The sequence below is a fragment of the Anser anser genome, assembly GCF_964211835.1.
Source record: "Anser anser genome assembly, chromosome: 1".
In the NCBI taxonomy this organism is placed as follows: Eukaryota; Metazoa; Chordata; class Aves; order Anseriformes; family Anatidae; genus Anser; species Anser anser.
Window position 1 is genome coordinate 168,247,325 of NC_139720.1, and position 14,017 is coordinate 168,261,341.

The 14,017-nt window shown below is 39.7% G+C and overlaps 1 protein-coding gene across 11 annotated transcripts in view; it reads right to left on the reverse strand.

The window, feature by feature from the left end:
- LMO7 (LIM domain 7) overlaps positions 1-14,017 on the reverse strand; it is a 129,333-nt gene that overhangs the window by 40,325 nt on the left and 74,991 nt on the right. For 10 of the 11 annotated variants that reach the window (XM_083819891.1, XM_083819890.1, XM_083819898.1 and 7 more), the window contains exons 5-8: positions 4,174-4,204; positions 3,653-3,766; positions 2,985-3,183; positions 1,572-1,824 (exon numbers count right to left, since the gene is read on the reverse strand). In XM_083819891.1, the coding sequence (XP_083676017.1) occupies positions 1,572-1,824; positions 2,985-3,183; positions 3,653-3,766; positions 4,174-4,204 (597 nt within the window). Of the gene's footprint in view, positions 1-184; positions 476-809; positions 1,110-1,571; positions 1,825-2,984; positions 3,184-3,652; positions 3,767-4,173; positions 4,205-14,017 lie in introns of all 11 variants that reach the window. The other variant, XM_083819889.1, reaches the window with a different exon arrangement.

Below are 14,017 nucleotides of genomic sequence, written 5' to 3' on the forward strand. Positions count from 1 at the left end.
AAACGTATAGCATCAAGAGTGGAACAACTAATGAAAAAGAGTACTTCAAATTTTTTTCTTAAAAAAACATATATCCTGCTGCTACACAGGCAAAAATTAAAAATAATAATTTTTAAAAGTCACAAAACAACAACTTTAAGGTTTTGCATACATGAGAGAAACAGGGGCATGCATAAAAACGCACCTGAACCCTTGAATCTCTTTATACCAGGGTTTGAAAGAGGATTTCCTGATTTTTTTCCATAGCAATTCTTCTTCTGGAGTCCAAAACTTAGGAAGAAATTTGTCAAAAGCAACCACTGTATTTGATGCTGAAGAATTTAGCTTGCGAAAATAGAGATCATCTTTTTCAATGTTTGGGATGCCTATTTCTTCTTCCTCGTCCTCATCAAAATACCCAGATAATTCTGAAGAAATGTTAACTCTTGGTTTGTTTTCCACTTTAGTATCCAACTGCCTCTGCCTCCTCTGGTTACTGTTCAAAATACCCAATCAGTTAAGATATTTTAGGAGCAACTTGACAAAGAATGCAAAAATACATGCTTTTTGGCTCAGGAGTTCAACCTCGTGAATGAAGCAAATTAGTTCTCAATTCCACCACTGCAGCACCAGAAATAATAACAAAAAAGTTAAATTGTTATATCAACATCCTATTGCCTCTGACAAAAAATACAAGATTTGACAGAAAAGGCATAGTAATTTATCATCTGTGTTAAAATGCTGATTAGAATGCTAACTTTATGGAGTTATTTATGGACTGCAATTTAGGTAATACAATAGTTACTCGATCTTGGATTAGTATCTCTAACCTCAGTGGTTCAAGCATTGTAGCTAGTGGACCAGCTGGATCATTTTCTTGTGAGCAAGATTTAGAAGAGTCATTGCGCAATATGAAATGATGTCCAGGTGCAGCAGAGCTTACAGGACTCTTTTTGACTAGAAATCTACGTTTTGCTAAGTCATCCATAACCACGTCGGGCAGCCTTCTTTCATCTTCTGAATCAGAGCCACTGTCATACTCATAGATCATCTGGAGGGAAGCTGGATTTGTGAGCCCACACTCTGCTCTGCTATTTTGGCAGGAAGCTACGGGATTCCTTTCATGTCCACTGAGGTTGACCAAAACAGGAACAGAATGAAGACAGTGAAGTCACGAAGATTATGACGAAACACAAGAACTGCCCACTATTCTCGAGTGTGTAAACTAAGAAGTTGGACAACAGAAATTCATCACCAAATTTTAGAAAGCTTTAACAAGAAACTAAAGCTGTACATCTAACTCACTGAAGACTTCACTTAAGATCACCTAAATCCCCTGTGTGAAGTTTGACAAGCCTCAACACATTACTCAAAAACCAGAAAACTAGTTATGTGGAACAAAGCCAAACAACTTAAAGAACAATAGGGAAAAAATAAAAATTAAAGACCTGACCATCAACCACCCTCCCCTTAAAACATTGAATACTTTACTTTCAATTACAGCAACAGCAGCTTTTCTTAAGTTAGTGAAGAAAACATTTGTTAAAATGATAAATCAAAGTCTGCTTTACTAAGACTTCACACACCAGTACCTTGAAAATGTTCCATCTGACTCTGTGTAGACAGGACTTGCCCAGCTCCTCCTATTGTCCTCATTCTTCTCTGTCCTTTTCTTCCTTAAGGGTGCTGGTATATACGTTGGTTGCTTGTTTTTGTTGGGTAAGAAGCGATTGAAGTCAGCAGTAGGTTTTGGTTCAATCACAGAAATCCTTCGGTAAGACCTGTCATCTTTATGGGAGTCACGCATTTTGAAAGGCAATTCTGAGTCTGTGTCACTATCACAACCTTGGAAGAAAGGGGAGAAAACATTATTTTCTAGATACAAGTTTCCAGCTACAAGTTACACTGAAATATCCTAAAATCAGTTTAACTCCAAGTTTGGTATGTTTCTGCTGCAAACTTGCTGAGCTACTGATGGGGCAGTAGAAGATATATTTTTAGAAGTTTGTTGTGAAGCTGTGATAAGGTCCATTAAGCTGAATTTGGTTTGTATGCTCATGCTACATTCATTCCACTCTTTCACTATCACTGTTGCCTGCAGGAAACAGTGCTAACCTCTAGATTGAGAGAAGTAAAAATAGCAGAGAAGTTTTTTTTTTAAACTAAAAACATATTTGCCACTCAGATTTACTAAGAAAGCCAAGTTATTAGCAAATAGTATAAAATATGCTCATCTCAGCAGATTAACACCCATTAGAAGCCCTGGGTATGTTGCATAGGTAGCATGACTAGACTTTGCTTTGCTCAGAACAGATATGCTCCATGTGGCTTTGGCCCATTGGTTTTATGTTACCCACATGGTACAAAATACAAAAGCTCTTCTTTTTTTTTTTTTAATATAACTTCTTTAAACTACAAGTTCATATTGCATTTTACAACTGGGAGAAAAATACAGATTACAGATGTCAGGATCTAATGTCAGACTTTTTTCTTGTTACCTTTCTTCCCATGACAAACTGAAATATCGAAAATAACAACTACCATTCTGATTTCAATGTAGGTGGGAAAAACCCTACTTACATTGAATATTCATAAATAGAATGAAAACAGAGGTTTGATATATCCATACTAGGAACTAGGTAGGAACTAGGCAAGAAACTTATGCAACTGCCGCAGTTTTAGGTGATCCCATCAGGATCCGAATTCTTGCATTCACCCTCCCTGAACTATAGAAAGATATCCCCCATGGACATGCATCCTAAAACAACAGCAAAAGGAAGAGTCCCAACAGCTCTTCCTAGGGAAATTCCTGCAAGCATTGCTTTGTTTCTACCAACTGTTCAAGGTCAATATTTACTTAAGCAAAACACAACTGTGGCAGTTACAAAGCTAGATTACCCTTCAAGCCAAGTACTGGGCACCCAGTAGGGACCAGGCCCATACATTGTCTTCACTCACATTCATGAGACACATGCTAACAGAAAATTTAAGAGAGGAAAACATACCTTCACTGCCACCTTTCAAGGTTATGTCTGATGAAAAGCTTGTGGAGGATCTTGAGCCAAGAGAGTCCAAGCTATCAAAGGAATCGTCTCTTTTATGGCTAGCTGAAGGTGGAAAGGGCTCTCCCCGGTCCACGTACCAAATATCACCGTACCCACTATCCCTGCCACTTCTGTTCAGCTGGCTAGACTCTTCAAGTGCCTATGGGAGTAAGTTTTGAAAGATGTTTTGTAATAGTTTAAGGCAGAATGCTGCTAATGATTTTTCACTAAAAAATTTTAAAATGCCTTGTGCCTGCAAAACAAACTTTAACAAAGACTATTGCAATATCTCTGAAAGAGACCTGTACAACACAAGGTCTTAAATTTCCCTCACTTCAGCCTAACAGAATCAATAGATTGTGAAGAGCCCTGTTTTAAGTCGATCACAGCAGATGACCTCTGAATTTCTTGATTATATTGTTAGCAGAAGAACCAGTGTAAGTTAAACTCATTCCCTTTCACACAGCCTTTGATAGCAAGCAAAACAAACAAAAAATCCACATGACTGTGTTCCCCAAATTAAAAATAAAATTAACCCCCCCCAACAGATTCTTTAGTGTTGACGCTATAACATACAGAAAAGTATAAAATTTAGGCTATTTATTTACTACTCCTTGTGGATTTCTTACCTTGGTCAATGCTTGCCCTAATAACTTCTCAAATGCTTTAAGATTGAGGTATGGACCATTATAATGAGGGTTACTTTGTGCTTTTCTCCCAAGCCAGTATAATGTAATCAAAACCTAGGGGTATAAAACAAACAAACTCAAAGTTCACTACTTGCCTCTCAAACCATACACCAGTATAAAAGCATCTAACTAAGCTGTTACGAGATGTTTTCCAAAATGAAGTTATTAAAATCTTGTCTACAGTATAAGCCAGAATCTCCATTAAAACCAAAGACTGTTACGATGCACATAATATAACTCAAGTAATCAGATATAACTGTTGTTTCTAATTATTGCATTTATTTGGAAAGGAGGTTAGCTGCACAGAGATCACCATAACATGACACTAATTTGCATCAGATGGAAGAACAGCAGAAGAATAAGGTAAGCATGATAGTGCCATAAACAGAAATGTTTTTAAAAGACATTTAACCGAAATTAGTGTAAAATTATTTCAGATAGCATTGAAGGAAGTATCTTACATTTTTCACTCTTCTGTTGGTCTCCTCTGGTCTGAAGCAGGACAGGGAATGAGAAAGAAACAAAACAAAACAAAGTTTTAAAATCACTTACTTAAACTTTATTATTCAACATTTAAATGGTTTGAAGTCCAATTAGAAACTAGTATAAAATATGAACTATGACTCTTCCAGAAGAAATAAAAAGCAATGTGCTTTGAATTCTCAGGCATAACTCCATACTATTTCAATCATTACATATAAAGCAAGAAAACATTTTAGTTTCTGATTTGAGAGGAGTTCAGAAAGGCTCTAGGCTTTTTTAATTAGCCAAGGTTTTTAGTTACCAACAACTACAAAAAAGTGGAAAGCAAGCTAATAACTTTGGGCAATATAGTTTCGATTATCCAGGAAGAGCTTTGGTTCCATATGAAAGCAAATTCAATTGTTACAACTAGGGGGTGGTGGGAGGGTGGTGAAGTAGTATTATATTTTCCAAAATATTTGCCTCATAGTTGCGTAGGACACTTCAATCTAAAAAGAATTTTTCAGACAAAAAAAATATAAGTGAACTTCTGAAACTGGGACATCTGGAGAGAGCTGCTGCAGGGTTGGAAGGAGGGTTTTGGTTTGCTTTCATATGAGACATCTCTCTCCAAATAATAAAAAAACCGATACAAGCACTAACGTTAGTGTTTTGCTTTGTTTTTTAAGTGACCAATTTGTGGCACATTTTGCAAGCATACCAATGCACACCCATAGTGATCCTGTTCTCCTGCTGCTCCTTTTAAGGACATAAAGAAACTTCTCTGGTGGGAGCCTCCCAGACAAGAGGTACCATAGGTTCAGTCCTCAGGTGTAAATATCCACAGTTGGACTGCAGAGAGCAGCTGAGCCACACTCCCATCCTCAGTGCGAGCACGTAAGGAGGGGAAAACCGCTTCTCACCCATCTAAATAACATATGTGCCCAAGATGATTTTGGTTTTGGGCTGGCTCAGCAGCAAAGCAACACGTGGCAGAGGGGGGAGATTCCAACAAAAAAAAAAACAGGTGAGGAATCATTATATGGTGGCAGAAAGTCCTACGTAGAGTCCCAGTTCAGACCCATGATGCATCAGGTCACATAGCCCATTTCTGGCTGGCTGCCTAGGAACAAGTTAGTCAAAGGGTGCAAGGAAAAAGTCAAAAACTGTGCAGTAGTTAACAAGGTAGCAAAATGACTGGGCCTGGTCAGCATAGACAGCACTCATTAGGGAAACATGATACTCAGTGCAATATGACAACCAGCCCGCATGCAGATTTCCCTCCCTCTCTTTCCTCCTATCTTGAGGAGTTTGTTCCCACTCAGGCCAGCTGGGATTGCCATGCCCATCCACTACACCATGAAGAAATCACATGGCCAAGAGCATGAGGTCATCGTGCACCCAACCTGCACAATGCCTGCCTGAGACTTCCTCAACATCACATTGTGAGGGTGACACCGGTTTTGTAGCAAGCAACATATTGCTCATAGAAAGGAGAAATGCATCTCTTCTAATGTCAAATATTTGCAAATGTGTTTTAAAACCCCTTCTGAAACACACTGCCGTTTGGTTTTGGTTTTTTAAAAGGGCATGAAATTGGAGAAATTTTTCTTCCTTTTCATCAGTCCATGGATCTCTTTGCAGATGTAGATAGTACTGTACATGCTATGGCTGTTACCTAATGAACTGACTAGAGGCAGGTTGGTTACCAAGCAGAAAAAGGAAAATTGTTCTTGTGATGCAGTGTATCAGCATAACTTTTTCCACACCTGAAGGAGAATGTTTTAATGGTCTCTTTATCTTCAAGGTCTAAGAGCCTTTCATTAGGGCAGAATTTCCTTCATTATTTGCAATTGTAAAAGCAGAGGCTGTGTATGCCCTTGCTAAGGATGCCTTAAAGCTTGCTTCCACACTTTAGCAGTCTAGTAAGCAGTGGAAAATTCTGCCTTTAGTCAGCTGTGGCCCATATCTAAGAGGTTGCTGGTCACACCAGCTTTCAGAAGGAAGCTCCATGATTGAACATGGTGTCCACTTCTGCTCTTTATGAGTTCTCTGGGATCATTTAGGTCAGTCATTTGCAACAGGAGGAACACTCCACTGCTTTTATTTTTTATATATTGCCTAAATTTGAATAATCATGTGCATAATGATGCCTATGTACCTGGGCTATAAATACTGCAAAACTTAAAAGTGTTCACATAAACTAGTGAGCATGGTTTGCCCGAAATGCAGGCAGAGAACTATTTCACACACACACAAATGGGAGACAATGCTCTATTCACACGTTTGCTAGGCTAACAACGGAAACAAACTGTCAAGTTGTTTACTCAGTACAGCTTTTCCAGATTTGTGACTTTACTTACGTTACTGCTCTCTTTGAACTATGCCCGTTAGCTTCTGAACCTTTTAAGCAACTTGTCACAATAGATGTAGCCAAGCATAAGAACAAACAAAACAAGAAAACCCCTGCTAATCTAGAGCAATCAGTTCCTCATTTATATAGGTATATATTAATTCTTCGACAGCCCTTACATAAGGAAAAAAGGGGACTCTGGGTGATTAATGTATTGTCTGAGAATCTGTGTAAATTTAAGTTTTTTTTTTGCCAAAAAAATAAAAAGCCAATGCTGTCATCTTATTGGAATGTCATAAAAATCAGTTGTCACATACAGACTTCACAGCTGCTTCTCCAAAACATCACCAAACTATCACCAAAACGTAAATACTATGCAGTACTATGCAGGTTGGCTGGGTCTTTGAGCAACCTGGTCTAGTGGAAGGTGACCCTGCATTGTCCCCATGGCAGGGGGGCTGGAAATAGATAATTTAAGGTCCCTTCCAACCCAAATTGTTCTATGGTTCTATGATTCTATGCAAAGAATGGTCTAACGGGTAGGTCTGAAAAACTATGGATCATAGCAGCAACACAAAGCTAGAAGTCATAACTGGCAACAGCCTTCTCTGAAGTATAGAAAATTCTTTGCTGCTGTGTGAGGAGGCAGGAACCTACCTTCTCTGACAATCCAGAAGCGAGCTGCTGCTCTCACCTCTCCTCTCTTCTCACACATGGCTATCTAGCTCTAAAAATATGTGGCCAAAACCCTCACATTCTCACACTCTATTTGACTAAATAGGTTAGAAGATGGAATGCAAGAACTTCAGCAATGCAGCTTTTAATCTTTTTAAACACACCAGGACAATTATAACCTACTTTTGAACATAAGTCCAAGTGCACACACAGCGCTGGTTATACAGACATTTGTTGCGTGAAAGCTGTTCTTGCACCAGGTAGAGGTAACCAACTTGCTGAAGTATTTTCAGCAATGCAAACAAGCATCAATCCTACATCGAACAATTCTGAAAGAAAGTTGCTTTTTTATGTTTTTATTCAAAATGATGATAGTGCCTATCTGGTGCAAACTATAGCCTTTATGAAAATGTTATTCTGTGTAACCTAATTTCTGCCTTGAATAAATGAATGCCATTGTGCTGAAACTTATAAGCAGGCTGCTGCTTTACTCAGGAGGGTACAGCCAAAGCTGCATCTTAAAAAACAATCTGCTGAAAGAAGCGTGATCCTGTCCAAATGACAATTTCACACCGCTTACTAAATCATTTCATGTCACTTCAAACAGTATCCTCATTTTCCCAAAGGTTTTTATTTCTCATTTCACTAACAATGCAACTTCACTAAAGATGTCTGAACTAAGCAATGGAATCTGCTAAAGAGTGCAGCTGAGATTTTACAGAAATAATCTTATTGCGTATGTACGCTTTGTCTGCTCCTGCCACAGTCACAATGTTTTTAGTGTTTACTCTGAAATTTAAAGAAACACAATTCTGATCCTCTGTGTTGCCTAATCTAATCTCAATGTCAAACCCCAACTAACACTGAGGTCTCAAATTCAAAAACTGCAGCTTCTAATTCACGTAAGGATGAACCTTAAACTTTTATCGAAACCACTGCCGATAGTTCTGTACAACTTCAAGGTTAGCTATCCTGGAAAATATATATCAGATGCAGCATGGAAGTCTAAAGGCCATGACATAATGTGTGAGATATAATAATAATTATGAAGAACTGCACAATTCCAGGCTGAACACTGCTACAAAAGATGTGAAATAACAACCCATGAAGAAGTAATACCTTCTGTGTAAGTCATCTGATCTACGTCAATCATTTAGCAAACAGAAAAAAAAGACAAATGGGACAAAAATAGCTTTCACTTGTTAGTAGATGAGATACTTAGAGACCAAATACCTTAGTCACATTTGAACAAAATGCACATTCACACACATCGCTCACACCCAGTCACCACTAAGGGAGGAATGTTTCTCTAATGAGGACCACTACGAGAATAAAAGGGACATGGTAGATCAGCAGACTGAACTGCAGCTCAAGGAATTTATTCTCAGCTCCACTGTTTGCTCAAGGTTAAATAGCAAAATTAGTCACTAAGGCCCTTGCCTGACAATACAAAGGCTTTGGCAGCAGCTCTACCTTCAGGATTTCCTGGTCTCCCTTCCCCTTCCAGCTGCCTCTGTTTGCTGCCCTGTGGTTATGCCAACACAGCTCTGAATCACACTCTGAATCAGGACCACAGGTCTGAGCCAGTTTCTCTGTTTGGGTTTTTCTAATATACATTTTTTAATGCCCCAGTTAGCTCACTTATCTCTTTTACGCCACACTCGTACAGCCTCATACTGCCTCAGCATGACAGCGGAGACAGCACATGGCCACAAAACAGCGGAGAGGTGCTTGGTTTTGAGGCGCAAGGAAAGCTTACTGTTATTTTGATGTACTTTGAGGTATTTCAAAAAAAATTGTACAGGACAGTCATACAACTTACAGTGGCAAGCAGATTGTAGTAGTTGGAGAAAAAATCAACTCGACTTTAACAAATCATAAAACATATCCACTGGAAATGCTAACACTTGCATACATCTATCTTCTGTGACTCTGTACAATAGAGCAGTGTATTATAAGTAGCTATGTTTAGGTTGACTGATTTAAAACCTTTTATTGAATATACCCAGTGGTTTGGATTTTGTTTTCCTAACACATTATTTGGTTTGCTTCCCTGATATCCTAATATATATTAAATTCCAGAAGCCATCAATTCATGGCAACAGCTCTACTTTGACACTTGACTTTGTTGCTTTCCAAGGAGAAAATCAACATGGAGCTTAAGACCAAAACCAAGTTACAAGATGTCAGAGCAAAATCTTGGAAGATGATTTTCCAGCACCCCTTTCAGAAAACGTGGCTTTCTGAAGGTCTGTTTCTAGTGTAGAAATGCACATGAAATGCAGATATCGATGCAGAATTAACAAAATCTAGCTATATCAGAGAATCCTCTTCCCCTAAATGAGCTATCTGCTGAGTAGTAATGATATGGTCATGAGAGATAAGATAACTCTGGTTCCATTTACAGAGAGGAAGAAGGGACGGAGACACTCCCACTGACAGAAAGGAATGTGCCAGTGACAAATGCACCGTGCCCAGTGCCAAACCCTTCCCTTGGTGACGAGTACCCCAAACAACCCGACAGCTGCCAAAGCTATCTGTTTCCCATCCCTTCCTCCATGCTACATTTCTTACTAACACAGGACTTAAACAGAAAAGAGACTTCAGTTTCAACAGAAGTATCGGTGCTCTCCTTCTCACTTTCTACCCACCCAGGCAGCGGTTCCACCACCCAGATGCCCTCTGAAGGGCTTGGGAAAGCCTTGTCCTGACCCAGGGGCAGAACAAGCCTCCTTGCTGAGCTCCAGGCATTCCAGCCCGACAACAACCACCTTCACTTACGTGTCTGAGGAAGACAGAGGGTTCGAAGGGTTCTCCGCCCCCGCCGAGGTAAGCCACACAGGAGACAAACGCTGTCTGTCCAACTTGCAGCAGACTCGTGCTAAGTTTTTAACCTCTTTGGACACCTACTCAACTGCTATTAATATTGCCGTTATCGGATTTCACTGAATTCCCGCATGCTGCTCAGAATAGAAAGGCTTCAATGGACGACAGGACTGCGGCATGGGTACGGAAACATGAGGACATTCCTCCAGCCAGCACTTGGATTCTTAGCGAACTGATACTCAGCCCTGAGAGCCACAGCTCGCCGCTGAGATTGCTGGAAACAGAATGGTCTGGTTATTGCAGAAGCGTTTGAGAACAGCTTTTGAGAACGCACCTTCCTACTCCACTGCTCTATAAATACAAAAAGCACATGTATTTTCCATAGCAACGTATCCACCGCACCCCCGTGCCACTTACATTGTAACCGTATACAGTGTCAGGTGTAAAATGACGGCAGAAAGCGTTTCTCCATGCCCCTACAAAACCACCGGCACGTAGCAAGGAGCTCCGTGAGCCCTGGTGGCCAAGCAGCCTGTCCCCACCCCACACCCTGCCCTGCTAATGAAGGGGCCAAGGGGTGGGGAAGAGAAGGATGCCCAAGAGGGGAAAGGCAGTGAGGGAATTCAGCCGGCCAACACCCTCCGTGGGAACACAGCCCTGTCCATCGCCTCAGAGCCCGTCCCTTCATACTGCCTCTCCAGCACGGTGCTTCCTTGCTGATCTCACCCATTATGCTCCCATGCTATTCTTAAATCTTATCAAAACAAAAACAGGCACTTCTAGAAACGCGCATCAACCCTGGCGAATTACAGGACACTCATATCATCCATTTCCTCACGCTCTTTTCCAGCCCCTCCCTGGGTGGCCCATTTCTGCCAGCTTCCTCATATCTCAGCATAAGCCATGGGCTCCCCCCAAGAGGAAACTAACATTCAGGATGTTGCAGGGCAGACAACATACCTGTCAAATAAATTAAAGAAAAATAAAGAGCCACACCCCACACCAAATCCACAAAATACAGTGCCAGAAGAACAAGGCTGTGCAGAGGAGCCTGGCTGATAACCCAAGTGCCCCTCATGCATGGGTCAGGACTTGGCAGAGGGAGAGGGAGGGATCATCACTGCAGTAACAGCTGGCAGAGAAAGAGGGGACTGAGAGGTACCTGCATCCTTCTGCTCAAATTTTAATGTATTAGAAATACTTCAGTGTTCTTTAATATCACTAGCATGGCTTTGTTGACTGCTCCTTTTCTGTATGGTTCATCTACATTAGCTTCTATTGCATTCAGTTTTGAAGAACCCTTCCCTACATTCAGTCACCCCTACCAAACTACACCAACTTGTGTAAATTTTGTAGATTAATCTGAATAGAAGTCCATACGTGGAACATACACAGCATGTTAGCTTTCTTTCCAAAAGGACTAGCTGGTATATCTGTGGGGTCGGTCTGAATAGTAAGTATCAAAATAGGCAATTCGGTGCAGTCCTGTATGATTTTAGGAATGCATACAAGAATACATGAAGGTAGAACTGTTAACTAGCACAGAAATAGTTCAACAGCAAGTCACAAAAAAAAAGGTATTCTGTATAAAGTATATTATTTGCTTTAACTGAACTGCAGCAACCATGGCAACTCACAGTTAGCATTTTTTCAAGGCAATATCAATACTCACTTTCCTCTATTGCCTGATGCCTCTTTGCCATTATTAAATTAAATATTTCTAATACTGTTGTCCTTTTCACTCCCACTCCTCCATCTAATGACAACATTTCAATATCCCCTCTTCCCACAGACAGATACTAGAGGTAATTTTGTAGAATAGCCCTCAATACTGACTCATTTATTCCCTCTGAGTATTGCTCAGACACCTCTGCACCAACTCAGGGTATAGATAAACAACTTACTGCAAGGTAAGCTAGGGTAAAAATTTTCCATGTACCAACCATTCCCTAGCAACTGCCCGTGTGCACTCTTTTGCCCTCAACACCCAGGATTAATACAATTGTTCAATTAGGAAAAAGCATTCGGTGGTGGTCCCTGAGGAATAGGTAGGATTTGGCAGGTTATCCATCTTTGCTTACTCAGAGATGGATTTTTTTTTTTATAGACTATATAATCAGATAGGAAAATAAACTGACTTCAATCTCCTGCCTTGCCCCATGCTCTGAAAAAGATTCAGTTAACGTATTTTTTTTGTGTGTCAAGCAAACAGGTGGTGATGTACAAACTCCTTGCGTATAAGCAAAAGTTTATTACAGTTCATAATACTCAATACTAACTTCAGGAGGTTTATTTAATTTCTAGGGGTACAAAAAAAAGTCTAAAAACATCATGTCTATACAATATAAGTTATACCTCATATTTGGCAAATAACATACCGACTGACAAAGAAAAAAAGATGACTGGCAGTAACTTATACCAAGTATCACTATGCTCATGCCTGTGCTCATATTGAGTTTCAACAGTGCAAACAGGTATTTACTTGGTTGCTGTTGTTCTAACGCATACACAGAAAACAATTCAGTACATAGAGGTGACTCACTACTAGTTTAGAGAAAAAATTACAGATGCCTCTGCAATGGCCCGTGAATGGGAGGTGGTCCAGACTTTAGTCCACTCCAGTCACCATCTCTGCATGGGAGCCAGAGGAGGACAAAGTTTATTTACCATTCAAAACAAAATATTCCCTGGGGAATCTCTGGATTCTCTGACTATCTAACCATAGTCTGGTTATCTTATTTTGGATGCCTGTATTACATTACACAGGAAAGGACATGCCTTTTGCCAGCTGCTAGGTGAAAAGAGGTAACCAACCCAGCTATAAAGGCTGGACTTTCCCATTCCTTTGCACCACAAAATAACTACGATTGCAAAAACTGAGGCTGATGGAACATCCACTAGCCTGAACTGTCTGAACATGGACATGAATATTGCTGCTCCTTCAATGCTGGATGAAGACAAAAATTTGAAACTGACAACCGGGGCAGCGTCAGCCCCAGCCCTTCTTTATATTTTCAACTTTTGCCTCAGCGTTAAAGAACAAATACTTAACATTTTAAAGCAGGATTACTAAAAGCACAGCTTTTAGGGAAAATATCATAGAACTGGGATTTTTGAAGTAATTTAGATCTATTTATAGAGATGGACAGAGCAAAGATGACAAAATGGAGGTACAAGGTAAGTGCAATTTATCCCATGATAAATATTTTTGGAAAAAAGTTAAAGCTATGTTGGAATTTGTCCTTAAGTAAACATAAATCACTACTGCATGGCTGGATCATTTAGTTTAATGTCTACATTTGGAATAAAAACTTTAAAGGACTACTGGCTTTTGTAGGTAATATTTTGGCAAAATATCTCACAATCAAAAAGCACTGAAGGAGTTACAATGCTTCCTTTGTAAGATTTTTGCCTTATTTTCTTTATACTACTTTGAGTTATTCTAGCAACACAGATCACATCATCACTCACCACACAGCACAAAAACATGACACAGACGGAACCTGACTTTTCTCTATGAAAGCCAGTTCTCTATCAACTTGAGTTGAAGCACGTGTACCCAAAAAAGTGAGATAAGTAGATCACAGAAATACAATCAGACTTTAATATTTCCTACCTTTTTTTCATCTGTCTTCATTGGGAAGACAGATTCAGAACTAGGAAAGAGCCCTTCAATGAACACAGAATTAAATATTTATTTATTCAGCCTTATCGGAAAAAATGCTGGAAGAGAACATACTTCCTGAAATTAGCTCTCCAAGAAGACATGGCATCAAACAGAAACAAAAATTTAAAAAAAACACACTACCAAGTTATAAAAATATAAACTTCACAAAGTGAAATTTTTAACTAACTCTTAGCAAAAACATGCCCTCTTTTTTTGGGGAGCAGACAAGATCTAAGATGAGCAGACACTGTTTTCCATATTTGCTAGAATTCTCACCTTCTGTCCTCAATTCCTGCAACATGTCCATGTAATGGAGCTACTT